Source organism: Numida meleagris, chromosome 3, assembly GCF_002078875.1.
Source record: "Numida meleagris isolate 19003 breed g44 Domestic line chromosome 3, NumMel1.0, whole genome shotgun sequence".
NCBI classification, from domain to species: domain Eukaryota; kingdom Metazoa; phylum Chordata; class Aves; order Galliformes; family Numididae; genus Numida; species Numida meleagris.
Window position 1 is genome coordinate 3039320 of NC_034411.1, and position 25394 is coordinate 3064713.

Below are 25394 nucleotides of genomic sequence, written 5' to 3' on the forward strand. Positions count from 1 at the left end.
TTCAGCAGTAACAGGTTACTATTGCACCTGAGAGCTAAAGACAGGGGCTAGGATCTTTTATAGAATCACAGAACGGTGATCGCTGAGCTCCAACCCCCTGCCATGGGCTGGCTGCCCCCCACCAGCTCAGGCTGCCCAGGCCCCATCCAACCTGGCCTTGGGCACCTCCAGGGACAGGGCACCCACAGCTCTCTGGGCAGCAGTGCCAGGGCCTTGTTGAACCTCATTAGGTTCTCATAGGCCTCTTTTTATGCCTGTTCAGGTCCCGTTGGATAGCATCTCTTTCCCTGTTTTATCAGTTTGGTGTCATCAGCGGACTTGCTGAGAGTGCACTCAGTTCCCCCTGTGTGTGTCATTGACAGGGATGTTGAAGAGCACTGGTCCCAGGAGGGACCCTGGGGCACACTGCTTGTCCCTGGCCTCCACCTGGGCACAGAGACACTGACCTCAACCCTCTGGCTGTGACCATCCAGCTAACTCTTTATCCACTGAGCAGTCCAGCCTTCAAATCCATCTCCCTCCAGTTTAGAGATAAGGATGTGGTTTGGGACTGTGCTAAAGGCTTTGCACAAGTCCATGCAGATAACATCAGCTGCCCTCCCTTCCTCTGCTGTTGCTGCGTTGTCGTCGGCCAGCAGACTGGTCAGGCATGATCTGCCCTTGTGGCTTCCAGAGCAAGTAATGTGAGTATCGCACCACCTGGGCCGGCCTACACGTTACACGGACAGACAGCCCGCCTCGGCCCGCCAAGACGGAGCACGGGGGAGCCGGGGAACGGCGGGGAGGAGGGAGGGGCGGGGCTTGGCAGCGGCGGTGAGGGGGGTTGGTGGAGCGGGATGGCCAATGGGCATGCAGAGTCGGGCCGCAGTGCGCATGCGCGGCGAGTTTAAATCGGCGGCGGTTGAGGCGGGCGGCGCAGGAATGGATGTGGAGAAGATCGCGCGGTGAGCGGGACCTGGCGGGAAGCGGGGGTTCCTGAGGGGAAGCGGTGGTGAGGGGGCAGGCGCGACGGGGTGGCTGAGGAGGGGGGGGTTTTGTATGGGCGAGTTCAGCCAGTGAACTCCTTAGCCTAGCCTGAGCCTTGCGTTTTACAGAAGTTACGAGGCGCAGATCCAAAACTACCAAGGGAGCGACCCGCTGGACCCATGGGACAGGTGGGTGTGCTGGCGGCTCGGGTGCTGGAGGGGGCTGTGGTGCGCAGCACGTCTCTAACCGGCCGGTTCACATCTCAGGTACGTGCAGTGGGTAGAGGGCTATCTCCCTCCTCAGGAAAAACAGAAGCGCCTGCCGCGTCTCCTACAGCAGCTTCTAAAGGCGTTCCTGACTGACAAGAAGTATCACCAGGATGGTAGATTTGTAAACTGCTGCATTAAACTGGTAGGTGTAAGCTTTTATGAAAATTCAGCTACCTTAAAAAGTTAAAGCTATCCCACTTCTTGGTAGCTCTGTGGCTGAAAGCAGCTGTAGTTCTTTCTCTCTGCTTCCTATGTTGTGTGTGTTTGTGCACAAATTCTTGCAGTGGGTTCCCTTTCCTGTGGTTCTCTTGGCCACCAGTTACCTACACTCCGAGAAAGATACTGAGGTCCCAGTGCATGACCAGAGAGGGCAGCGGAGCTGTGAGAGCTCTGGAGCACAAGTGTGATGGGGAGCGGCTGAGGGAGCTGGGGGTGTTCAGTGTGGAGAAGAGGAGGCTCAGGGCAGACCTCATCGCTCTCTGCAACGACCTGAAAGGAGGCTGTGTGAGGTGGGGTCGGCCTCTGCTCCCAGGGAACAGCGATAGGATGAGAGGGGGTGGACTCATGTTGTGCCAGGGAAGGTTCAGGTTGGGTGTTAAGAGCAATTCCTTCTGAGACAGAGCGGTGAGGCACTGGCACAGGCTGCCCAGAGAAGTGGTGGAATCGCTGTCCCTGGAAGTGTTCTAGAGCTGTGGAGATATGGCACTGAGGGACGTGGTCAGTGGGCATGGTGGGGGTGGGCTCGGTGATCTCAGAGTCTTTTTCCAACCTTAGTGATTCTATGATTCTATTCCAAGATATTCCCACCCTGTTCCCTTGCCCTGTGCCTTGCAGCCCAACTCGCTTGGCTGGGGAGACAGCATAGGGGCTGTTTTGCTGTGTCAAACAGGTCCCTTCTCTCATAGCATTGCCTATTCCTCACAGAGAGTTTGCTTATAGCGTCATCCTTGCAGCTAGGTGTTACTTAACAGGACGGTTTTGTTCCTGACCCAGCCTTATCTGTCCTCCGGCTACACAAAGGAGAAGAACCGCTTGGGTTACTCTGCTTTTCACCACAGAGCTCCCCGGCTACACCTAATTGTCTGAACTTTCTCCTCACAGTATTATTATTGGATGAGTAATAACAAATAGCAGTTATTCACCTATACAAAAAAAAAAAAATCATGGTTACCTCTAAGTGTATCTTGGCTGCCTTTAACCTGGTCAATTTCATGTGTTTTGCAACATACAACAGATGTTTGTCCTATTCCGCTGCTACAGTATGGTTTAATCAAGTCTAGGTAAGTCTGGATTGAGGAAAAGGAACCTTCAGGAATGTGGCTTAGAATACAAATCTTGTTCCCACTAGGAGTGCTGAGATCTCTCTAATCTTGCTGAAGGGTAGCATGTATTTTTTTGTTTTTAAGCCTTCTTATTAAGCTATTTAGCTTATGGGAGGTGTTTTACCTACTGAATATTTGTATCTTTAGAAAATAATGCATTCCTGCTGTAGTAAGAAAGAAATTGTTATTCTGTTTTGCCCGTGACTTCCTTGAATGTTTTTGGAAGAGCTTATGGGTTACGTGTCTTTGTCTTGTGCAGGCAGAGTTCGTCAATCCTCCTTGTGTCTTTTTTGACTACCTGTGTGGTCAGGGAATTGGTACAAATGCCTCTGCCTTCTATATTGCTTGGGCCCAGCAGCTTGTAAAAGAAGGCCTTGTGCAGTGTGCAGTATCTGTAGTTCAAAAAGGACTTCGCAACCAGGCACAACCACAAGAGAACCTGCAGCAGCTGTATTGGTAATTCTGACACACCTCTCTCTTAATTACTGAAATATTTAAATCATGTTCAGTTGTGGGTGTTTGTGTTTTTGTTTTGTTTTTTTCTTGGGTAGATACGCTGTGCTATAGCAGAAGCAGACCAATTCTTATTGCTGGGAAATGCAGGTGTAAGCTTAAGAATGATTCTTTGCTATTCAGTATTTGCTGGCTGTTTTGGAGGGTGTATTGAGAAAGCCTGTAGTGCAGTGCCTTCAGTGAAGTAGGCCCAAGGAAAAGAAAATGCTGCAACTATTTGATTCATCTCCCGTCCATTCTTTTTTAAATAGATAGAAATTATAGCATAGCCTGTCCTACTTCAGGCTACCTACCCACCCTGTAGCTGCACGTAATTCTAATGACTGCCAACTGGACGCACAGTTCTGCTGGTAATCGATACGGATGTTCCTTGATTTCTGGTTAATGGCAATAGCTGGAACTGCAGTGAAATTAATCTTCAGTTCCTGATCTGAGTTGAATTTCAAGTCTGTGTTGGAGACGTTGGCCATCACATGTATGTTCAGTTCCTTGTGCTTGTTACTTCGCTGAGTAGGCGTCTGCCGGAGTTCAGCATTTGGCTGTTGGAAATGCTAGAGCTGGTGCTTATCATGAGATGCTTCCTTTGCTGGTGATAAAACAAGAACCCGATTTCCAACTCTTGATGTGTATTGAAGAGCTTTTTTTTACTTTCAATTCCATGAAACTACCAGCATATGTCAGTGTACAACAATAAGGGTCCTGTAACTACCCTGAGTGTTTTAGTGTAACATTTCTGGGCACAGTGGTTGTGTAAGGAAATAAAAGGTTCCTGGGTGTGGGTGGGAAGGAATGGGGGGCAGGTTACTTAATAACAACTGATGTTTCTTGCAATTTAGCTGGCTGCAGAATTATAGTCCTTGGAATCCTCCTCTGCAAGGTGAGGCTACAGATATTTGCCTATGAGCTGTACCTAAATTAGATTAATCTTTTACCTCAATCAGTGAGTTTTGTCATGGTGAAGGAAGCTGTTGCGTGCTTCATTTCTCTCGACTGGTCTGATCTCTAAGTGAATCTTCAGTTAATAGGGCTCTGTACAGGAAACCTGCTGTGCTGATTCTATTCTAAAACATTAAGATGTTAAAACATTCAGCAAAGGTTTATTTCAGTGAAGCAACTGAAAGTTGAGATCTTGCAATTTCAATGCTATATTGTTCCTATCATATAATTGGGAGCATAATTAATCAAAATAAGGAATAATCTGAGCAGCAGCTCTAAAATTAGAGTAATAGTATTTTAAAAACAAAACTTAAAATTCAACTTGGTGGTGAGCTTGAGCCTCTTACCAGACTTGGGTAGTGGTTGAGTGTTCTGTCATTGATACTGAAAATGATAGCATCATTTTCTTTGGGAATGTACTAATATGCACTGTAGAAAACTGAACAGTGGGCTTTCATTGCATTTCAGAGCTAGTTTAGTGGCTACAAAGTGTAATAATTTGCCTGAAGAAACTGACTTTTTTCTGTTTTCTTAAGTGTGCTCAAAATGAAGTATTAGTTTTCTAATACTTAAAGTTATTGATAGATGAGAAATCTTTCTACTTGTTAATACCAATGAATATAATCTGTCCCAGGTGCTGCTGCTGTAAAACCACTTCAAACTTCAAATGCTGAAAATCAAATGGCTCCTCAAACAGATGTTATGATTCTTAATGATCTGGCATACATGTGCAGAAATCAGGTAACAAACTTGGAAGGTAAATTAGTACAGGGAAGACTGGAACTCTCATATAACATCTAGATTGGAGAGTGTCATTGAATAAGAAAACCAGAATATTCTAACAATATCTTCCAGATATTGTGAATGTTAATGATGTTTTTTACTCTTTAAGGATCACATCTTCATAGAAATATTTTGACTAATAAAAGTGCTTATTAATCACTCAGCACGTTTCCAGTAATCACGGAAAAGAGGGATCCATACATCTAGCTACTGTTGTTTTGGAGGAATAGTATTATCAGTAGTATTTTGTCAGTATTTTGTCATGCTTCTTGAATATCGATGTCACTGAATTCCTATGAAATTCAAGTTACAGTTTTGTGTGCTCTTGAAGAATGAATAAAAGATAATACCTGAGGAAGAAGAGAAATTTCTTGACTATTCCTCAGTGGCTTCTTGTAGAAGTCAGCCTGTTGATCTAGGAAATCGTTAGGAGATGACTCTCCCGCAGCTCCCTGAGCTCCTCTGCAGGGGAAGGGTCAGCAGAACACTGTAGTTTGCCGGGTCAGTCTGTAGCAAGTTTCACCTGAGGTTCTATTCATACCTAGTGGAAATTTTAGTTAACTGTACAGTCCAAATTCTGTCACTCTTCAGTCTTCTTCCTTCACCCTCTTCCCCCCAATAAAACCAGAAGAAAAACCATGCTACTTCTAATTCATGTTAGGTAAGTACCAGAATGCAGCACTGTTGTTCTTTTGAGGTTTGGCAAAGCTTGTTACAGTTCTTCACAACCTTTCTGACACAGTAAGATGAAATGTGATCCGGGGGTATCGCCTGCCAGTATTGACAGGCATCATGGGATGATGAAATAGAGCTTAAAGTTACTAGACTTGCTGCCTGCCCCCTAGCCCTGAGGTTGGATAGCTTGTCAAAGAAAGCAGTTGGAGAGGGCTGTCCGGTCTGTTCTTAACTAACCCAAGTGATCTATAACTTATACTCCTATTATTTTGAAATTGAAGATGTCTGTTCAGGTAGTCCCTGAGGACTCTGAGGACTGCAGTTTCCAGATCTACATCTGTCTGTCTGAATTCTCTGGGATCTTGCTCATCTTCTGAAAGGTCTGAGATTACAGCAGACTGTTATGCAGTTAATTCTTCAGGAATAGATTTCTCAAGCTCTTACAACTTGTCTAACTCTTTCTGATCTGTTGTTGCTACACTCATGGTCTGAGTTGGCACCTGTTCAATCAGAATTAAATCCTAGGGACTTCCTGGTTGCTAGTCTTGTGAAAATGGATGGCTCACTATAATATTGGATTTCTTTCTTCCCCACTCTGCAACTTTAGGGTCCTGATTCTGCTGGTACTCAGTCCTGCTCTTCTGATGGAAGACAACAAGTGTAAGTTTAAAAAAGAAAAGAAAATAATATGCCAGTTCTCTGTGGGGAAAAATTAACAGCTCCCAGAACAAAACCAATGAACTGAAATAGGACTTCTTTTATTTTTCCTCACAGAACGTGTGTTACATACATCTCTAAATCTGAAATTCTTCCTATGTCATCGTCTTCTGCTGCTGAATGCAAGCAGGTTGCAATGTATGATAAAAACCTGCTCATTTGTGAAGGCTCTGAACTTTCATTTGAGGAGCTGAGAGCCAACCGATACTTCAAGAAATACGAGCGCTTCAAAAGACAGAAAGAGCAGGGTATTCTTCTATTTCCATCTAACTAATTCTAAAGCATTGTTTTATTTTTGGGAAATCTAGTACCTGTTTGTACTCTTGTATTTTGAAACTCTTTGTTAAAGCCTGAAAACTTTATGAAAGCCCAAATAAGCATCCCTGTCCCAAAGCAGGGTGGAGTAAGCTTGGAAATATCAGTTAACATGCCAAGCGACTGAAGTGTAACAGTGTTCAGTTACCTTCAAATTCTTCAAGGACTGAATTCTAAAACTAGCTGGATGTTGTTATTTAGAATTTAAGCTCATCCCTGGGTTTTGTCTTCTGCAGCCTAGATCTTTGTAAACAAAGTTAAAAATCAAAAAAAAAAAACCAAAAAAAACCCACAGTTTTATGACATATCAATGTTTCTTCATTAGAAGAGAAAGAGAAGGAGTTTGTGAGGAGAAAAGAGGCAGCTGTCCTCGAACTGCAAGACCTGCAGCAGAAGCTGGAACAGCTCACTCAGCTCACTAAAAGCTTGGAGGAAACTAGACTGGAACCAGCATCTACAACATCAGTTGCACCAAATAAGACAGTTGTGAGTGTGTATTATTATCAATAGGAGCAGTCTTCATAAACTTCTGTCTTAAAACTTAACTGTGCTTTAGATGGTAACCTGAGTGGTGTGTTAACCAAATCTGGAAGTTGAGGCTGCAATATCTGACTAGTATAGATACCTGGCATAACTTGAAATACATAATGAAGAGAATTTTAATTGCTAAACCTCAAAGATTGATTTTGTCTCTGAAAGTTCTCTTAAATGTGAGAAGCAGTTATGAGTTATGCAACATGGCAATGGCTATACACGTGTGGGGCCTTTGGGAGTTAAAAGACTCTTTCTTGTCTCTAAAGGTACATCCACATGTGGCACTCAGTGCAACTCTGCAGCAGAACTGGATGGCATCTTGCCAAAGCTCAGGTCTGCAACCCCCGCAAGGTCTGCTGCCAGACCAGCCACAGTCAAGTACTTTGTTATCAAAATCTCTTACACTGGAGTCAACAAAACCAGCTGGCCACTGGATGACATCAGCCTCTTTGACAAAAGCAACATACAAGAAGGATGCAATCACAACTCAGCAGGAGCTTAGAGAAGTCCAGAATAGTTTGGTCGAGCCTCCATTCAGTAATGTTTCCTCTCAGGAGCGGGCACACCCTGACCCTGCTGTTCAGTGGAGCACCAGAGAAGAGTATGTATAAACAGGCTAATTCTTGCTCTGCAGATTGTCTAGTCTTCTGTATCTTCACTTGAAGTGAGAATTAACTTGGGGGGAGAAAAAGATTGTCTTTTTCTTCCTCTTCTGAAAAAATCTAAAGTAGCTAGGGGAAAGCAGTATTTAGAAGACCTATGTCAATCTTTTATAAGTTATGGTCCTCATTTCAGATCTTAATTCCTTTGACTCTGTGTTTTAGTTGTAATAACGAAGAGTAAATTCAATGCATAACCAAAGTGATTATTCAGCATTTGTGTCCCTGGCATGCCCAAAATAAACTACGGAATGTGCTTAGTTCATGCAAATCCCAGATGTTACATCTTGGCTCCTAAGGTCTCTGGAGAAGAAAAATATGCTTGTATTTATTTTTCATGTTTTGGCTTATATGACAGCTAATGAAAGAAACAGCTTGGTGGTGGGGGAGAAACCTAGGTGCACAAAGCGAGTGTGGCTGAGTAGACTTGACTTCTTACTGCTCAGATTATATTACTATTAAGTCCTGGAATTTAAAGAAAGGCATTTATTTCAAGCTAATGTTTTTTAATCTTTTATTTGAAGGCACTCTAAAAAGGCATCATCCACTGGGCTAACTACTTGCGTGGACGTGGAAGGTAATAAACTAAGTTTTGACTGAGACCAGTGTAGCTGGTATGTCTTAACTGGCTGGGGAGGGATAGCATGCAGCATTTCAGTTTTGGTGGACCTAGATCATCTTATTTGAAAGTTCCTAATATTCAGTGTAAATGCATGTGGGACTTCATCGGGTAGCTCTACCTCATGCTGGAAGTCCTACATCAAATATAGAAAGACACTGCTCCAGTCTTTGTATTTCCATTCCATTTTAAATAAGACATAAATTCTCTAACTGAATAGAATGCTTAACTATTGAAATTCCTTCCCAAATGAATTATAAGAACTTTGATATGTACACATGTATATATTATATAGATGTATAATTATATATACATTCCCATGTAATGCTTCCTTCCCCAGCTTTCTCCCAGAACCTTCAGGGACCTGGGGACAGGCCTTAGAGTAAGAATGAGGGCAAAACACCCTTTTCCATGTCATCTTCTGCTAGGTCCCCTATCCCACGGAGTAGTGAGCCTGTTTTCCTCAGTTTCCCTAGTTTTTGTACAAGAAGCCCTTGTTGCCACTTCTCTCACTAGTTCCAATCCTAGCTAAGCTTCTTTCCTCCAACCCTGCACACGTGGGCAGTTTCTCATTATCTTTTCTGTGTATCCAATCCCTATTCCCACTTTTTGTACAGTTCTCTCTGTTGGGAGATCTTTGTCCTCGCTGGCTTACTGCCTGCTTGACTCACTGTGTCAGAATGGATCTTTCCTGTGAGTTGAGAATGATGTTCTCCAAGACCAGATGGCTGTCCAGGGTCCCTTCTGCCCTTCAGGGTAGTCTCCCTTGGCAACCCAACAAGCAGAACACTGAATAAGCTGAAGTCTGCTCTACAAAATCTCTGAGTGGTCATTCTGCTACTCCTCTTGTTTATTTCTCTTGCTGGCTACTAAAATGTTAATGAGCGATCCTAGGCTACTTTAGAAATAGCTTCACTGTTTTCTTTTCCAGTATCTAGAGCTGGAAATGCTTCCTTAGCTTCTGGAAATGCTTCTCAAGCTACACCAAACACTTCACTGGGAGGAGCAATGCAGGCAACGCCATTCAAAGTGCAACCTTCACCGACAGTTCATACAAAAGAAGCTTTGGGTAAGCATTTGGAATGATGTGTTAGTTCCACTGGAACAAATGGGATCTGGCTTGGTAATTTTAGTGGAGCAGAAGATACAATGAGGCTTTCTACAGATGGTTATGTACACTGTTCTTTCAAAGAGGAAAAAATAAAATTAATGTATTGGTATGGTACACTTCTTTTGCATCTGAGTGGATGACCCAATACTTTGACTGTGTTCTTCCAAGAGAGGAGGAATAAAACTTATCTCAAGTAATAAATGCTTTCCTAACACACTGTTAGCCCCAGGCTAGGCTGCTTCAGGCAGCATGTTACTTGAGCTGCTCTTGTCAGCAATGTCAGTGACTCTGAGATCTATAACAGGCTAATATGGAAGAATGACCAGAAGTTAATAACTCTGGTTGAAGTTGAGCTTCCCTCGAAGCTGATAATAGAGTGCCTTATGCAAGAGGCCTTTTGATTTATTAAATAGACATCATCTTTTCTAAACATTAGTTTTTCAAAGTACTAAAATGGAAATTGCAATTTTGTTTCTGATGTCAGACGTGGAGTGATAATATCCTGATGCTATTCTATCCTTTTTGTACGCTCCTGTCATGTTCTTCAGTTTTGATAGTAAGCCTCTTAACTACTACCAAATAGCAAACAACTGCAGCCAAGTATAAATCTATAAAGAGTTTAAAAATACAGAGCTTGTGGTGTTCATTAGTTTTCCAACTCTCTAGAAAGACAGAAGTTGCTCCTTCAGGAGAACTTTAGATCTCATCTTTGAGAGATTTAAGAATAAAAAAGTCATTGCACAAACAGATATGCATTGGCTACGTCTGATCTTCCTATTTTTGTTCAGTTATGTGGAGTTTTCAAATGCAATAACAGGGAATAATTGATCACTGGTATTTGATAAATACTAAGAATCATGATAATTGGCATTTGATTTGACTATTACACAATGGAAAAACCTCTGACAATTTATTTTCTGCTGGGTGATATTCTTTTATTTTTTTTTTTAGGTTTTCTAATGGATGTATTTCAAACACCTGTCTTCCCTGAACCGTCTCCTCTTGAAGAAAGTGAGGAGCAATTTGAAGCCTTTTTCTGCAAAAGTGGTATATACTATTTTTTTCTGAGCCACGAGATTTCACTCCTTTACTTCCTGCTTACCTCTACTCACCACTCCTCATAATTTTAAGGTAAAAAGTTTCTTAAATAGGTGTAGAGTGAAGAAGCAGCTTCTTAACTTGATAATTAATTTACTGAGAAGGTTCTAGATACTGGTGCACAGTCTAAGGAAGGTAGGAGTACTTTATTGCTAACAGCCTATTAATGTCCTAATTAAATGCTGCTTCTCTGTAGACACTTGAGGTATTCAAAGTCTTAGCTTTGAAAAAGGCACAGCTGCTACTTAAAGAGTTAAGATTTTTTTTCCTAGAACATTTTGCAGACTGAGTGTTAGTCTCTGAATCTTCAGCTTATCAGTAATAGCTCAGATTGTAAGCCACTGCCTGGCTTTTGGACAACAGTCAGTTCAGAGATATTTTGCAACTGGTCAGATGCAGCCAAGAAAGCTTATATATTCCTGGATACGTTGTTTCTGAGATGGAAAAGTCTTCTCCATTTCCAAGAGTTTATAGGAAAGATGAGCTGAGTGGCAGTTCTGAACGTGCTCCTGGTGAAGCTGAATGTAGCCATGACCACATCTCTTTGTGTCAAGCACTTGCATGTTTGCCTTGTCCATCTGCTTTGTTTTCTTCAAGCTTCTGTCTGAGTTTTACAAGAAAATATATCTATTTCAAGTCTATATGTGCCCAAACTAATTCATCAAGCTACTGACCTTCCTCTAAATGAGCATCGTAGCTACTAATAGGTGTGTTGCTCTGGCATGTCTATGCCTGACATAAACGATAAGTGCAATAGCCTGAAAGAAAAAGCTGCAAATTCAATCCCATCGGCTTTTTGATTTGGGGGGGGGGGGGGAAATGTGAATTTTTATAATCTCCATTGAGTAAATATAGTGATTTTTTTATTTTTAAGAGCTTGATGGAACCTTGAAAGCTAATGTCATCGCCCCCGTTGTACCCATATTTTCTATATTTGAAGATGAAGATGAAAAAGAGAACAACAGGTAAGGAGGAAAAAATAATTAGGCTTATTAAGAAGTCATGGAATAGAATCAATTCTATATGTACAATTTTTCTATGACTATTTGCAATATCAGGATTGACTTGAGTAAAATCAGTGTGAGCTGTGGGAAAGTGGCATGAGAAAGCTGTCGTTGCTTCTCGGTAGAGTTACGCAACTTTCCTGTTTTGGGCAGCATGCTTAAGATCCTTAATTTTCTGGACAAGTGTGGATAGCTTGTTTCTTTGAGCTACTGCAACTTCTCTAGGTATGCACAAATGGGTTTCTTTTTACAAATCTGTCTTACCATCAGTCTTCTTTGAAAAGTTTCTAGGGAAAAGTTATTCTAAACTACCTGTTTTGTCAGGATCCCACCGCCGAAAAACAAGACGGAAGAGCCCAGAACTATTGGAGAGCGTCCCTTGACTGACTGCACAGAAGTGAGTGTTTCATCTTATTGCAAAAATTAGCCTTGACAGCAATGGGCTAGGTAGTTAGAGGGGATATATATCCCCTCTATCCCTGTCCTGCAACACTCTTACCTCATTAAAGTCTAGATATTCCTGTCTGTTTTCCGCCAGTGGGATGAGCTTTTTCAGCTGTTAATTTTCATTTTAAAACAAAAACAGAAACCTAGGAGCTTAACAGGGGAGGCCTCTATTTCCAGAACAAATCTGATTGTGGCTGATGTGTAGCTTTGGTGTCTGTGTTGGCAAAGGAATGACAGGGAGCCAGAGGTGCTTGTGCTAAGTTGTGCAAGTTGTGCTAACCACCTAGCACTTCTCACAGCTGTGGAGAAGTGTTGAACTTCAGGCTGCTTAAACTTCAGGCTTCTTCAGACTACTTTGGCAATTTCTTGATGTCCAGCATTTTGCTGTGAAGTTGATTGTTGCTGACATGCAAATCTGATACAAAACCGCATTAGCCTGTGATTTAAGTTATATTGCCACTCCTTTATTTTTTTTTTGCATGTTGACACGTGCAGACTCTGCATTATTGAGACAGACTGCTAGCATGTTACAGTGCAGATCTGACAGCTTAGTTCTGATGGCCTGGCTTAAGTGTGTGTATTTATTTCTCTGTCTAGGAAGAGACAAGGACACCAGAGTTCTTGCAGGATGATTGTATAGTGTGGAATGCATCATGTACTAATAAAACGTTAGCTTCCTGTCCAAACAACACAAGAGACTTTACAGAAGCTGCCCGACTTGCATCAACACCATTTAATTACCTGTCAGTACGTTCACGGCAAGCTTTGGAGGACAAAGGTAAAATAATGAACGCTTCAGGTTCAGAGCATCAAATTCAATGCTTCTCACCTCCATTTCTGTGCCCTAGTTACCTTGCAGGCCTTGCCAAGTAAAGCACAGGTATTGCTCCCACTGCTGCAACTTCTGCATGCAAATCCTCTGCAAAACAGCAGCTAGGAGCATGGGCAGGCCCAGCACTTATGCTTTCCAAATTTTTTTTAATTGGGAGTGAAAAAGATAAGGTGGCAAGGGACCAGAGAACCTTAGACTGTTCTGATCTGAACATCTGCAGAGGGTTTTCCAGAGTCTGTGAAAAGTCAAACAGTTGTCTGAAATCCCAGCATCGCCTTCTTTGGTGAGGACCCTTATTTTTGTCTGCCCCTCTTTCAATCTTGGAATACTCTTCTCTACACAAATCAAGCTACTCTATTTCTTTTGTCTATTTTAAAATAGGCTTGTTCAGTTGTAGCTCTCATGATACCTCAGCAACTTCCACAGCTGCAGTGTGACTTTCCCTTCTTGTGTTGGAAACAGTACTTTAAATATGCTTGCCTTTGGGGCAGAATAACCATGTGTTATTGTTGCTACTCCCTTTGTTCAGCTTCCAAGAATGACTTGCAGCAAATGGATTTGGAATTTTCTGAAGAACTGCGCAAGAAGGCAAAAACTAAGAAGCTAAGGTATGGCATTGACTGGCTGAGATTTTCAGGACTTCAGGTTGCAATGTGAATTTATGCCAGAGTAGGCAACTCTGCAGTGTTGTGACTGGGGCAAGTCCTCCAAGTAATCTGAAGCTTATGTATTTGTATCAGCTTGCCTCTGTTTAGCATGCATATTAGCACTTTGTGGAGCTGTGTGAACCTGGGCATGGTGATAATATCAATAAAAATGCTTGTGTAACTTAAGTTTTCTAGCACACGATGTGGGTATCAAGTGCTTAAACTATTGTACTGATACTGTAAAAGTGTTGCTGTCCCTGGGGGGCCGCAGTAAGAGCTGGCTGATAGTGCTACTGCAGCATATGGGGAAACAGTGTTTGCAGAATGTGTGGGTGAAAGTGACACATTTGGCAAATGCCTGACTTTCATCAACTACAGCAACTTAATTATTGCATCGGTGGTTGCCTGAACCTCCCCATAGCGTCTTTTTAAAGAGTTTCTGTGAGAGGCTCAGCAGTACCTTTTCTGTAAGGCACATTACGTACTCAGGCACAAGAACCATTTTCAGTGATTTGGTAAAGTTATGATCAAGCAGAGAACTCACTGCATGCATTTGAAGGCAAACTTCACCTTGTCAATTTCTGCCAGCGTGCTTCCTGTTTTGGGGTGCATTTGTCAATGTAATTAATGCAGAGGTTGGAGCAGCTGAGCAGAGCTGTTGGTGTGTGAAGTGGCTTCAATCCGGAGTGTGAGATGTTCTACAGGTTTTGTCAGAAATGACGTGCAGGCCTTATTAAGAAGTCAGTGATTGCAATGCATAAAGGAATAATGAGCAAATAAGGAATGCTGATAAGTCTGCTGGGCTCTGTTGGCTTTGAACAGATTTATTTGCTGCTTGAAGTAAAAGATATAGATAGCTTGTAGTTCTTTTTTTTTTTAATAAGGCTAGCCATGCCTGGAGTTGTTAGGGCAAAGGCAGCAAGTGCAGATGTTTGTTCTTCTGGCTTGCTGAAGAGGTACAAATGGCATGGCAGTACTGCCAATTAAAAGTTGTTTGTTTTTTGTTAAATATGTAGCCCTGCTCTTAAACACATTGCAAAACAAGGAGACTGTCAAGGAAATGCCATCACTGCAGCTGCTTCTCACAAATTACATGAGCAGACTACCACTAGTAGAGCTGAGTATTCTTCATCTGTTGGGGTGGACAAGACTTCCCAAGAGAAACTGTCCAGAACTGAGCAGGACGGGACAGCCAGGACTGGTGGAGCTTCAGGTAGGCAGCCTTGGCTATGGTTTTCTTCTGTGAAGTCTGAGACTGGAGCAGTGCTGTGTTCTTGGAGCAGTGCATTGTTCCACTGTGAAGGTGGTCACTGCAGCGAGTGCAGTGTCTTGTGGCTCCTGCAAAGAGATTGCTGCTTATACACAAGCAATAGAAGGAAGGACAAGTGTGGATCAGTTATGCTCATTCAAGTATAAGCTTGTGGTACCTCTTTGAAATGACACTATCCTCAAGGCTTAAATGTTTTTCTTTTTTCTATGAAGTCCTTGTTGAGAACCCTTGGGATAAGGAATTGATTTGCAAATTCTTATCAGAGCTTCCTAAGCCACTCAGTACCTATGCCAACTATTTTGAATGGAAATCTGCTCTTCCGCCTATCCAAGTGAGGGCTGAACTCCATTTCGGTAAGAGCTACTTCAAATGTTTCATTCTGAAGCACTTGTTATGGATTTTTCTGGAAAACTCTGAAGTATTAACTTTTCTAATCCGGTTTACTTATGCCTATATCCAAATAGCTTCTGGATTATCTAAACTTCAAACTTGAAATTAGGTCCCCTTGTTTGTCTTTTGTAGTTAGAATGTAACCGTTTTTGACTGGCGTTCTGAGTAAGGAGCAAAAACCTTTGCTAGTTTTTCTCTCCTGGTAACCTATGATGCAACTCTTGCACTTTGTATGGAACAGCAGCAGTCCTCTGTCAACAAAGTCTGTGTGACAGTAATTGCAACATACTTGTATGTAAACATTAGTGTTTACTTTTTAAGAAATGCACTTTGGAGTCAAGCAAAAATAGAAACACTGATTTTTTTTTTTTCAGTACATGGTACTTCACAGCACTCCTCATGGCTGATTACGGGTTCTCTTTTATGAAAAGCATGGCTAGCAAGTAGAGAAAGCCTAGCACTAGCATTAAAGCACTAACTTATACATGACTGCTGTGTTTTGTTTTGGCTGAGTAATTATGTCTTTTTGCTGAAGTTTGCAAGCAGGACTTGTTGTTAATCTCTTTTGTCTTGTAAAGGTTCCCTCTCAGTCCGTGTGGACTGCTTGGTTGGAGAAGGAGCTTTTGCTCATGTCTACCAGGCTTCTGTTCTGAATGCAAGTGACCCTAGAAACAATCAGAAAGTAATCTTCAAGGTAAGTAGTGTTGGAAAATTCTGTAGTCTTCCAGTAATCTAATACCTCCCCAGATTAATTCTGCTCAGACCTGATGTCAGGCCTTGTTCAGTTTGAGTGCTGCAACATCTGATGCATTCTATGTGGAAAGTTATTTTATTTGTATCCACCTGTCTTGGCTTCCTCTTGATCTTTTCTCTACCAAGTAGTCACAAGTAACCTGGCTATGATTTTCAGGATATCTTTCTCAGCTGAACAAAGCTGGCTACTTGTGTGAATGCTCTTAGTCCACAGCAAATGAAAATGTGCATAAATTGATAGAACTGCTTATACTACGAGGTCACACTGAAAGGGCCGCGTGCCCTTCCAGATCCGTACCTGCTAGCTTTCCACAACTATTTTGCACTCAGCCAGCGCTCATTTTGCATTGTGCAGCCAGCCTTTCTGGTGGCAACTGGCTGTTGCATACTCGGCTGGTTGGTGCCTCTAGGGTGCAGTTTTATTAACAAACAAGCTTGTCTAGATGGCAATCATAGATTGAGCAGCTCCCTCCCTGCTCTCCCCTTCTGCAGGCTGCTTCACTGCAGGAATGAGCAACAGGTGATAGGATGGACTTTCATCAGAACTACTGCCAAAAAGAAAGTCTGCACAACTGTGAGGTCAGCTTAGCACAAGAGGGTTATACGAGATCGTGCAGCCCTGTATCTGCTGTTGGCTAAAAGCCCACGTGTACACTTACTACAGCCTGGCTGAAATGCAGCTGTGTGATTGAGTTGACACCCCACCCACATCAGATCTCTTTCTCATTGCTTTGAAATCTTTTTGCGAATCTGCAATATTTTAGTCTTCCTAAAAATAAATATTTTTTTTATAACACCTTAACTAAGACCTTTCTAATAGGTGAAGGTAATGTCTAAAATTTCTTTCCTCCCCCTATACCAAATACCTGATGTTCGGAGTTGGGCTTTCCTGTTTTGAGCGCATTGTGAACCTTCCCTTAAACCAAGTGTACGTTGCCAACAGGAGATTGAAACATCAATGTTGCAGACTGGTGTTTTAAATAACATTAAAGTGCATATAAGCCTCAATGAAATAGTGATTCAATACGATTAATTGTTGAGTGCATTATCCTGAAGTTGAATACTGTAGGTGTAAGTATTTTGTTTGATCAAAAGTGCTTAGGTACATTAGTTTGATGTTCAAGAAAAAAGCTGAGGAGAACTGCTTTATTGTTAACAGATATACCTAGTAAATAACCTTTTTGGTTACAGGTCCAGAAACCTGCCAATCCTTGGGAATTCTACATAGCAACCCAACTGGTAGAAAGACTTGATCCAACTTTACACCATCTTTATATCCACCTTTATTCTGCTCATTTCTTTCAAAATGGAAGTATTTTGGTTGGTGAGCTCTATAACTATGGAACTTTGCTGGTAAGTGTACTCAACTTGTGCTCTGAACATCTGTGTTCCTTTTGGAGTGCTTCTCTTCACTTTATGGAACTTCATTGTGAGCTTAGTCTGTGCTTATTATCAGTATGAACACGCAATCCATATGGAGTTGTTTCTTTGTAGCTGATGATTCTTTCCTATCTTTGTGGTTTTTTTTATGCAGAATGCCATAAACATTTACAAAAAGCTTCCGGATAAGGTGATGCCTCAAGCACTTGTCATCTATTTTACTGTAAAAATTCTTCATATGGTAGAAGAGCTCCATAGCTGTAAAATCATTCATGGTGACATTAAACCTGATAATTTCATGCTTGGAGAAAGGCAAGTATTTCCCTTTGCTACGTGAGATGCCACCATATTGTGGCATTATAACCTCAATGCTCATCTGATTGCTGCTTCTTGTCTTGGTTAAAGGTTTCTGGACAATGATACGTGTGACATAGATGATCTCTCTCATGGCCTAACACTCATTGATTTGGGACAGAGCATAGATATGAAACTCTTTCCTGAAGGAACTGCATTTACTGCAAAGTGTGAAACATCTGGGTTCCAGTGTATTGAAATGCTGACCCAGAAACCATGGAACTACCAGGTAAGAGGTTGTATAGGCAGCCATAATGTTCAGGGCTTAAGGTGTGCATCCAGCATAAATAGAGTATTGAAGTAGTAGACTTTTGCACCAGTGCTGTAGGTTCAGCTCACTGCTCTAAGGGCATCATCCAGAGCCCCCTACTTATGGAGACTGCTCTTTTAGCTCCAAGGGGTGATGGAGATTTTTTGTTTTGGGTTCTTTCTATTTCTTTTTTTCCTCTTTGTTTAGTTTTTGGTGGTCTCAGTATGCCTTTTTAATTTGGAACTTGTCTGTACTTTGCTTAGACAGACTACTTTGGCATTGCAGCAACAGTCTACTGCATGTTGTTTGGTACTTACATGCAAGTGAAGAACGAAAGTGGCATCTGGAAGCCCGAAGGAACCTTCAGAAGGTTGGTGTCAGAATTCTTTTCAAAGCTTTCTTCTCTAGAAAGACGTGCTCTTAACCTTAGACTCAGAACTACTTTCTGTTCGGTGTTGTGTTGCTTGCACTTAGATGTCAGTGCTCTGAAAGCCGTGGCTTTAATTGCATGGGAACTGCTTCACAGAACTTACTGAACTTACCTATAGGAAGCCTTTCAGCAGTGGGTGATGTGAATTGCATGGCATTCTCAGCTTGCTGCCTGGAAGGAGGAAACAACAGCTGAGGAGGAATCATCCCTCTTGTTCACTAAGTAGCATGCCACCATGGAAACTGTTACCTTACAGCAGTGTTCTCTGCAGTCGCTCCAACCTGTAGGAGGGAGGGAATGGGTAAATACAGGAAGTAGTATTTTAGCAGTTTAAGCTTAGAAAGGTTTTTTTTGATACCTTTATTTTTTTGGTTCTTTGCAGGCTTGTCAATGCTGAACTGTGGAAAGAGTTTTTTGACGTCATGCTAAACATACCAAATTGCCATAGCCTGCCTTCTCTAGCTGTTTTGCGCAACAGACTGAAGGACTTATTTTGCAAGTCATATGCAAAGGAAATAAAGCTCCTTAGGAGCAGGCTTGTCGTGTTGCTCATAGAGAACAAACGGTCCCGAAAATAGGCATTCAGCTTGCAAAATGATTGAAGATTGGAATGTTGTGCACGTGGAATCTTTTTGTAACAACTTTTAGACATAAATGTTGTTGGCCTGGCTTCAGGAGTGATATCTTTCATGTTTGCCTGAAAGAAATAGCACAGAAATGTCCCCTTTTGATAACTAGATTAAGTGTTAACTGAACTTGCCCCGTTCAGCATGGGAGGCACAGGCATGCTGGAGACTGTCTAGACTCCTAATATGTTGTGTATTTCTAGGGGAGAAAAAGCTAGTGAAGAGGGTTGTACAGGTGAAGTAATTGCTTCCAACTACCAATGTATATAGGCTAGGAAGGATAGAGGTAATAAATGCTGTCCAGCCAGGTGAAAGTCAGGCTGATCTTTGAAACTAGAAGAGTATGTGAGGCTCTCAGGATGCGTTTTCCCCAATATGAAGAACAGTAAACAACTTTGTGGAAGGAGCAAGCTGCTGGAAACTGAAATGTAATTCCAAACTGAGATCCTACCACTGTGAAAGACTCCAGAATCTCTCCTAAGAGAAGACAGAAATTGGAAGTGAAACAATCCGTCATTCTGGTTACACGAAGGTGAACTTCTGTGACTTACTAGACTTCATCATGGAAGAAACTGCGTGCTGTGTGTAAGGATGGGTTTTCCACATGTCCCTGTTCTCCTAAGAGAAGCTGCTGGAGCCACCTGCAAATAACTAAGGAATATGAGTGAGCAGAGTTCTGAGTGGTGACAAGATGAGCGCTACTGCTTGTCCATGCGTTCAAGAGTGCTGTTACTGCAGCTCCTTGAGTTTTGTGGCTTGGATATTCACAGCTCTTCTGCTCTACCCTTTTGCTCAGGACATGCTAATCCCAGTTTCTCTCAGCACAGATGAGATTTGGATTAGATTGAACTGAACTCATACCTGCCACTTCTTTGTTAAATTTGCTTCTGAACAGTCAAAAATTATTCTAGGAATGGGCAAAAGCAAGAAGCAAATGTGTGTCCCTGCTGGAACTGAAATAGCTGTTTCCTGCTCATTACGAGGTTTTGTTTTCCCTTACTGTGGCAAAAAGTTGTGTTGTGGTGTCTGGCACCTTGCTCTGGAAAACTCCAGAAAAGCATTTATTTTACAAGTACCCTTTTTTTCCTCTTTTTTTGTTTGTTAAAATTATCTAACTCTACATGCCTTAACTACAGTGACCAATAAAACAGTGCATTGATTTGCTATTACCTATGCAACTTGCTTACTTGCTTTCTTGGGAGTTTAGCTTGACTTAAAGGTATCTTGTCAAATGCTAGATGTCAAGCCTGCTTAGCTTTGGTGATAAATACATAAACTTCAAAGAAATCCAGCAACCAGCTTGAGCACAGCAGCTCCACAGCAATACCTGAGCTGGGCTTTTCTCCTTAGCTTGGGAGCATGGAGCCACGTAACCTTGTTTGGGGAGCATGGACACTGCTTATTTGGAGCAACACATCCACACTCACTCTTAGCAAGCAAACTTTGCAGGTGAAGACTTCCTCTGCTTTTGCATTTCTTCAAAGTGAAAATTGTCCCGTGTCTTCATTCTTGCAATCAAACACTTAAAAGAATGCTGGGGAGAGCCAGGGCTGGGCATAGGCTGCAGGCAGGACTGGGCTGTGCTTTGCACCTGTGTGCGGGGATGACGCCTCTTGAGCTCCGCTCACACAAGAACGACATTTCTTCTTGCTGCTCTGCATCCTTCAGCGCAGCTCAGCTGAGACTTGCTGCTAAAACCTCTGACCCTTTCCTAGAGCCACGTCTCTTACCGCTTCTGTGCTGAAGTGCTCTGATCTGCCTTCCCTCCCCGCCCGGGATCCCCATTTCAGGGCTCTCAAGGCAGTCCCCCGTGCCGGCATGTGCCGGTGGCGTGCGGCAGGTGTGCCTTTGGCTGCTTGCCCAAAAAGCGCACTGCGGCTTATTGCTGCCTGCCTTTGAGCCTCTGTGGCTGCTGATTGATCTTGGAGTTAATACTGACTTTGTTCCTCGCGCGCTGGCAGCCCTCTGCACTAATGCTGTGCCAGCTGTGAATAGCGGATTGCTCTGTTGTTAAGTGGGGCTCACCTGGAGGATCCCAGCGCTGAGGCTGTTCTCTCCACGAGGATCTTCCTCCCGTGACCAGGAGCTGCGGCAGCTGGAGTGATTCATAAAGGTAACTGATGGGAAAGACACGAGGGTAACAATGCTGCCTGCGTGCCTCAGTGCTCAGCGTGGGTGCAGCATGCAAAAATCCCAGTGTACAGACTGTTGGTCTGCCTGGGCTACCTGCAGGATAGGAGAAAGATGCGTGAGCGGCAGAGTGCAGGTTGCTTTAAAGCTTTTAGAGGGGTGGGAGTAGCTCGGAATTCTGTGTGCAGAAATGACTGTACAAAGTACATTGCTGTTATTTAGGAACCTCAAACCTTAAAAGAAGGGGCTGCTTTGGCTCACCGTGCCTGACTCGCCCAAAGCTGACTTTGAAAAACAACAAAGAATTCAAGCGAAGTCTCACCAGTAATTTGCCTGTTCCTTCCTCTTCCCTAAGATTACTTTTTAAAGGGACCTTCCTCCAGCAGAAGTGCCAAGGGTACAGCTGCCCCAAGCTGCTTTCAGGGCTGTTTCTGTTTTCTAAAAGCCCGATCCTGCCCTCTGGGAGCATCCAGCAGCAAAGCGAGGTGTGGGTCGGAGCTCTGCTTGGGCGCTCGCCCAGCTTTCCTCCTGCCAGCCCCAGCAGAGCTGCCTGCAAACACCACTTCCCCCAGCAATTTTGGAAAGGTGCAGGATTAGCCCCAGGTATGGCGAGGGTGTTATTTATGTTGTGCATCTATCCACAGGAGGGAGACAAACAACAGATTTTCATAAATTTCCCTGTTCTTACTGTATTTAAGGGGTACTTTGTTTTTCAGTAGACATTCTCAAGTTGTTAAACTTGGAAACATCCCCCGGTTAGATAGGTAAGCTGAGCACGGGCTGCCCAATGCTTCACCTGGATGCTGAGAAGAGGGCAGGGATAATCTGCTCACGAGCCAAGGCTTGCCACAAAGGGGGAGGTAGAATTTGTTTTTCATAGGGCTTGCTATTCTGAGACATCGTTTGGGCCGGGACTGCAGTGGGAAAGGCAGCGGCGCAGCGAGCTGAAATTGCAGGCTGCTTTTGCTTGTAGAGGTACCGAGAAACGCTCGTCCTGTTGTTTTGATAAATCAAATTGCACTGTAGGAAAGCCTGTGTTGGCGGGAGGGGCACTGGCCACAGCACATGTGTCATTTTTGGTAATTCCCTCCTTGTTTATCTTCCTCTCCCAGCTCTGGAGAGCCCCGCGGCTCTGTGCCACGTGCTGCGTGCTGCTCTCCTCCCGGAGCACCCAGCCCTGCTCGCACGCTGCTGGCACGCTCCCCGGCCCCTGCTGTGCTCTGCCTGCTGGTTCCTGGCGTGGCGTGGGGAAAGCCTCCGGGTTTGATCCCGAACAGCCGGCTGGCTCCGTCAGCTGGAGCGCATCAGCTGGAGCAGGGTTGAAACATAAACACCCAGCACTGGGGATTTTTCCTCCTCCTCCCCTGAATTTTCTTACGTGCAGAGCTGGAGCCAGCTGTTCCCCGGCCAGGCACAGCTCTCCGCCAGCTGCAGGAGCTCATTTGATTTCATACGTCAGCTCGTAGCCCAACCCACAGTGCTTCTGCGTGTAGAGTAGGACCTGGGGATACCCAAACTTTACCCAGCCACGCTCACTACCCTCTTCCCACCTTCACACGCCAAGGGCAAGGCTGGGACGTTCAGGTGCATGACCCATGTGTGCTCCCTCCCAAGAGAGCACAGGTGTGGCCCCAGCAGCTGCACCCAAGCCTCCAGAACCCAAATGTCAGGGCCGTGCCTGCGGTGCCCGAGCCTCTGCCTGCTTGCGTGGGTGTAGGAGTTTCACATTGTTCTCTACAGCGGGTAGAGGCGAGCTGCAATCTGCCCTGGCTTTCAGCTGGGGGGGGGGGGAGGCACTGGCTGTGATTTCCCCGTCCTAGGCTCCTGGATTCCAATGGCTGTAGGGCGGTGAGGGGCCGAGGGGTGCACAGCTGGTGGGGACAGCTGGGGGTGCTGCCCACGCTGCGCAGGGCTGGGCCCGGGCTGTTGCTACCCGTGGTATTTCCCATTGAAAAGGGTAAAAGCATCCCAGGCTGTGCGAGCATGGTGATGGGGGGGGGAGCTCCTGTTTTCTAACCACATTGAAAACGAGCTACTGAAAAAGAGCTTTGAGGGAAAAAACAACAAAAAAAGAAAAAAAAAAGCCCAACCCCCAGCTGCTGAGGCTGATGTTTCCTCCTGTGCGCGCTGAATCCACGCCGATGCCGATCTCTAGGTATCCCCAGAGTTGCCCTTTAGAGATAGCTCATCTTGGGGCCCCCACCACCCACACCCAGAGGAGAGATTTCCTGGTGCGTGGGTGGCTTGCTCTTTCTTCTACAGAAAACCCAACTTTGCTCACTTTTTTGCTTGGTGCCATGGTGCCCGTGGTGAGGCAGGGCCCCCCGGGGGGGGGGGGGGGCTGGCATGTGCTTGTCCCATGTTCTCTGATGGCTTGGTGGCCACCTGTCATCATGCACCTGCTTGGTGCCACCAACACACCCTACCATGGCGTGCCAAGCACCAGAAAAAAAATATACGACAAAGATAGAAGCTGTAGGCATCTCCCTGATGAGATGGGCACGCGGTAATGAAGCAGCAATCCCATAGGCGCTAATGTCACCTGTGGTGCTGCCAGCCTGCCCCACTGGGAGCATGCACGTCTGCTTGGGGGTGGCATCACCATCCCACATCGTGCATGTCCCCAGCCCTTGGGGGTTATTTTAGGAGCAGGTGCCAGCGCCCCATGTGTGTCCCACAGCCACTGCTGTCCCTGTCCCTGTGTCTTGCTGCCAAAGGGCACGGGGTGGCTGCAGCCGGAGCAGCACCGCTCTTCCCCCTTCTCCCAGATAAGAATCTCCTTCTTCTTCTCTCGCCCCCTGCTACCTCTGGGGCTCCTCAGATGATTCACAAGCAGCTTTGTTTGTGTGCACCCGGAGGGCTGAAAAAATGGCAGCATTTTGCACAAAGCGTGCCCCGTAAAGGTCAGGCTCCAAAACCGATTCAGATAAAGGCTTGTACTTCAGGCATCTGGCTTAAACTGATTACATCTGCCGGCTTTATGTCAAATACCATTTATCACAACAGGCTGGAGAAGCAGAAGTTGTCTTTTTCCATTCCAGGGTGGAGCAGAATTAAGCCCATCGGAGCCCATCCCGTCAGCCAGCAGTGCCGCCGATGTCGAGGTGCTTGCGGGGCCGTGCCCGTCCCGCAGCCTTCTGCCCGTGGGTTGGGGCGGGTTCCGTCCACGTGGCTGTCGTGCTTCACGGGGCCGCGGTGCGTGAGAGAGAGGGCAGTTCTTGGGAGAACGCGGGCGGCTGGGATGTGGACACTCACTGACCCCCAAAACGCACCAAAATGTGGTCTGGGTGCAAAGGACATCCTGTTCTTGCGAGGCGCTTACCCTCGAACCTCTGTGCGCGTGAGCCACCCACACAGAAACCAAAGTGATCTGTGGGGAGAAAATAGCAGAAGCGTCTGACTGCCGCCGTGCCTGCCGCAGCCGCTCCCTTCCCGGCCCGGACCCTGCGCAACGATGTCGGCTGTGCTTTTCCCTGACACCCTTTCCCAGTTAATTTCCCCAAGGGTTTTTCCCTTTCCCTTTCAGGAGGGGAAACTTCAGCGCTTGGAGGGGCGGATGGGTCAGAGCCGCACGTTCCTGCACTGTTTGTGCCACTGCCACAGCGACCAGCCCAGTTCCATCCCTGCAGGTGTAACAGTGTGTGTGTGCGGTGACCTGCCTGGTGGATGAGGGAAAGAATGAGGGAAACTACTGCTGATGTGGTCTACCTGGACTTTAGTGAAGCCTTTGACCCTGTCTCCCACTTTATTCTCCTGCAGGAGCTGCAGCCCGTGGCTCAGACAGGTGTATCCTTCGCTGGGTAAAAAACTGGCTGGAGGGCCGGGCCCAGAGGGTGGTGGTGAATGGAGTTACATCCCACTGGCAACCAGTCACGAGTGGTGCTCCCCAGGGGTCAGTGTTGTGGCCTGTCCTGTTCAATATCTTTACCGATGATCTGGATGAACGGATTGAGTGCGCCCTCAGTAAGTTTGCAGATGACACAAATATGGGGGGAGCTGTCAATCTGCCTGGGGTAGGAAGGCCCTACAGAGGGATCTGGACAGGCTGCATTGATGGGCTGAAGCCAATGGGATGGAGCTCAACAAGACCAAGTGCCGGGTTGCACTTGGCCGCAGCAACCCCACACTGCATTGCAGCCTTCTTGGCTGCATGGAGGTGAAGGCTGTGGGGCTGTGAGCTGACAGCCGGCTGAACGTGAGCCAGCAGTGTGCCCAGGTGGCCAGGAAGGCCAAGGGCACCCGGCTTGTGTCAGCGGGAGTGCGGCCAGCAGGAGCAGGAGGTGACCGTCCCTCCGCACTGGCACTGGTGAGGCCGCACCTCGAGTGCTGCGCTCAGTGCTGGGCCCTCACTGCAAGAAAGGCAC

General features: G+C 45.0%; 1 protein-coding gene across 3 annotated transcripts; it reads left to right on the forward strand.

The window, feature by feature from the left end:
- On the forward strand, positions 53 to 20073 carry BUB1 (BUB1 mitotic checkpoint serine/threonine kinase). Of its 3 annotated transcripts, none has more exons than XM_021391957.1 (25): positions 53 to 944; positions 1095 to 1154; positions 1233 to 1377; positions 2817 to 3013; positions 3907 to 3947; positions 4641 to 4747; positions 6072 to 6124; positions 6239 to 6429; positions 6822 to 6982; positions 7297 to 7631; positions 8214 to 8266; positions 9240 to 9377; positions 10371 to 10466; positions 11392 to 11482; positions 11846 to 11918; positions 12566 to 12746; positions 13330 to 13408; positions 14464 to 14660; positions 14930 to 15070; positions 15686 to 15801; positions 17052 to 17213; positions 17395 to 17552; positions 17646 to 17823; positions 18108 to 18214; positions 18657 to 20073. In XM_021391957.1, exons 1-25 carry the CDS (start codon positions 844 to 846, stop codon positions 18850 to 18852), a joined length of 3357 nt encoding a protein of 1118 aa, XP_021247632.1. In that variant the 5' UTR covers positions 53 to 843; the 3' UTR covers positions 18853 to 20073. The 3 variants fall into 3 exon arrangements, with proteins under 3 accessions (XP_021247632.1, XP_021247633.1, XP_021247634.1); XM_021391958.1 differs by having other exon boundaries at positions 10371 to 10430; XM_021391959.1 differs by having other exon boundaries at positions 18112 to 18214; positions 18657 to 18793.

Coding starts and splice junctions, on each gene's coding strand:
- BUB1 (XM_021391957.1), top strand. CDS start 844: ATGGGCATGCAGAGTCGGGCCGCAGTGCGCATGCGCGGCGAGTTTAAA. Junction 3,948..4,640: donor TTGGAATCCTCCTCTGCAAG/GTGAGGCTACAG, acceptor AATCTGTCCCAG/GTGCTGCTGCTGTAAAACCA. Junction 8,267..9,239: donor TACTTGCGTGGACGTGGAAG/GTAATAAACTAA, acceptor TTTCTTTTCCAG/TATCTAGAGCTGGAAATGCT.